At 35.7% G+C, this 1,638-nt stretch overlaps 1 protein-coding gene across 1 annotated transcript in view; it reads left to right on the top strand.

The window, feature by feature from the left end:
• Positions 1–1,638, top strand: part of EMH_0007630 (uncharacterized protein) — a gene marked incomplete at both ends in the record, with an annotated part of 7,790 nt that overhangs the window by 2,347 nt on the left and 3,805 nt on the right. The window contains 3 exons of the mRNA XM_013498081.1: positions 338–446; positions 774–929; positions 1,295–1,360. Of these exons, the coding sequence (XP_013353535.1) occupies positions 338–446; positions 774–929; positions 1,295–1,360 (331 nt within the window). The remainder of the gene's footprint in view (positions 1–337; positions 447–773; positions 930–1,294; positions 1,361–1,638) is intronic.

Here is a 1,638-nt window from a genome sequence, read left to right as displayed (position 1 = left end):
TTTTTTTTTTTTTTTTTTTTTTTTTTTTTTTTTTTTTTTTTTTTTCTTTTTTTTTAATTATATTTGTGTTCAGTTTGTTGTTTTTATATTCTCTCTTTTTTTTCTCTCCTGTTTTGTTTCGTTTTACTTGGGTTTTGTTTATCGTTTGTTTTCTCTTCTTTCTCTTTGTCTGTATTATTAATTTTTAATTTTATTTTGTTTTTTCTGCTGGTGCTGTTGGGGTGTGCTGTTGCAGCTGCAGCTGAGGTGTACATACACCTCATATTTTGCATCGTTTTCTCCCGTTTTTTTTATTTAATTTAATTTAATTTTATTTTATTTTTATTTTGTTATATAGGCCGAGAAGCAACAGCTCTTATCTCTTCTATGGAGGATCTGTTGGGGGATAGCAACGAAGGAGTCGATAGAAATTCAAAAATGATGTACATTGGCAGCTCGCGGACCTCGTACGCTGCAGCACGCATACAGTCTGGGGTGTATAGACAGCTCAGCTGAAACACCATCAACCACCAGCAGCAGCACCTGCTGCTGCTGTTGCTGCTGCTGCTGCTGATGCTGCTGTCGTGTTGTTTGTTTGTTTCTCTCCTCATTTGTTTTTATGTTGTTTACCTTTGTTTGCTTTCTGTTGTATTTCTTTGTTTATTCCCTGTACTACTGTTTTTACTATTAATTAATTAATTTATTTATTTATTAATTTATTAATTAATCTATTTATCAATATATTAATTAATTAATTTATTATTTTTATTTATTTTTTTGTTTGTCTCCTGCAGAGAGTACGCTGCTGTTGCTTCTATCGTTGCTTCTGAGCCGGGGCGGCTGCTGGGGGCATACATGTCGATAGCAGCAGAGGTAAACAGCAGCAGCAGAAAGAAGAGAACCCTCAACAAAACAAATGCAAGAGACAAAGTACGCGAGTTCACATTCAAGTAAGTTAAAAAAAAACAAAAAAAAACAAAAAAAAAACAAAAAAAAACAAGAAAAAAAAAAGAATGATACAGGAAACACTAACACATTCGTACAGTTGGCACTGCGGAATTGAGGGTTTAGGGTTTTGGGTTTAGGGTTTAGGGTTTTGTGGTGGTGAGGGTTTTGTTTGGGGCGGCAGCAGTTCGCTGTGCACGACAAGGATCTAGTTAGCTCGAGATGAATACATCTCTTGCTGCTGCTGCTCCTGCTGCTGCTGCTGCTGCTGCTGCTGTTGCTGCTGCTGGTGCTGCTGGTATTTCTGCTGCTGCTGCTGCTGGTGCTGCAACTGTTGCTGTTGTGTTTGTTGTGTGGTGTGTGTGTATAGGCGAGGCATCCGTTCTATGTCTGCTGTGCGTCTGGACTTTGTGGTGACTTTGTCTTGTCCTCAAATGTATGAAATTTCTTCTTTTATAGTTCCCGCAGAAATAAAAAATATAGTTGGAGTTGAAATAGCAAAAATAATAAGAGAGGTGATAGATGTTTACTTGTTCGATGCATATGAAGATATATACACAACAAAAACAAAACAAAAAAAAGAAAAAAAACTAACTGCTGATCTACCTATTTTATTTATTAAATTATTTAAAATAAAAATTATCAGAGATAATACAAAAAAAAATATACAAATTCATAAAGTTGAGCTCAACAGACACCACGGTGACCCCATGA

This window comes from Eimeria mitis, genomic scaffold (genome assembly GCF_000499745.2).
Source record: "Eimeria mitis Houghton genomic scaffold, Emh_scaff317, whole genome shotgun sequence".
In the NCBI taxonomy this organism is placed as follows: domain Eukaryota; phylum Apicomplexa; class Conoidasida; order Eucoccidiorida; family Eimeriidae; genus Eimeria; species Eimeria mitis.
This window is presented reverse-complemented; position numbering and strand designations above follow the sequence as displayed.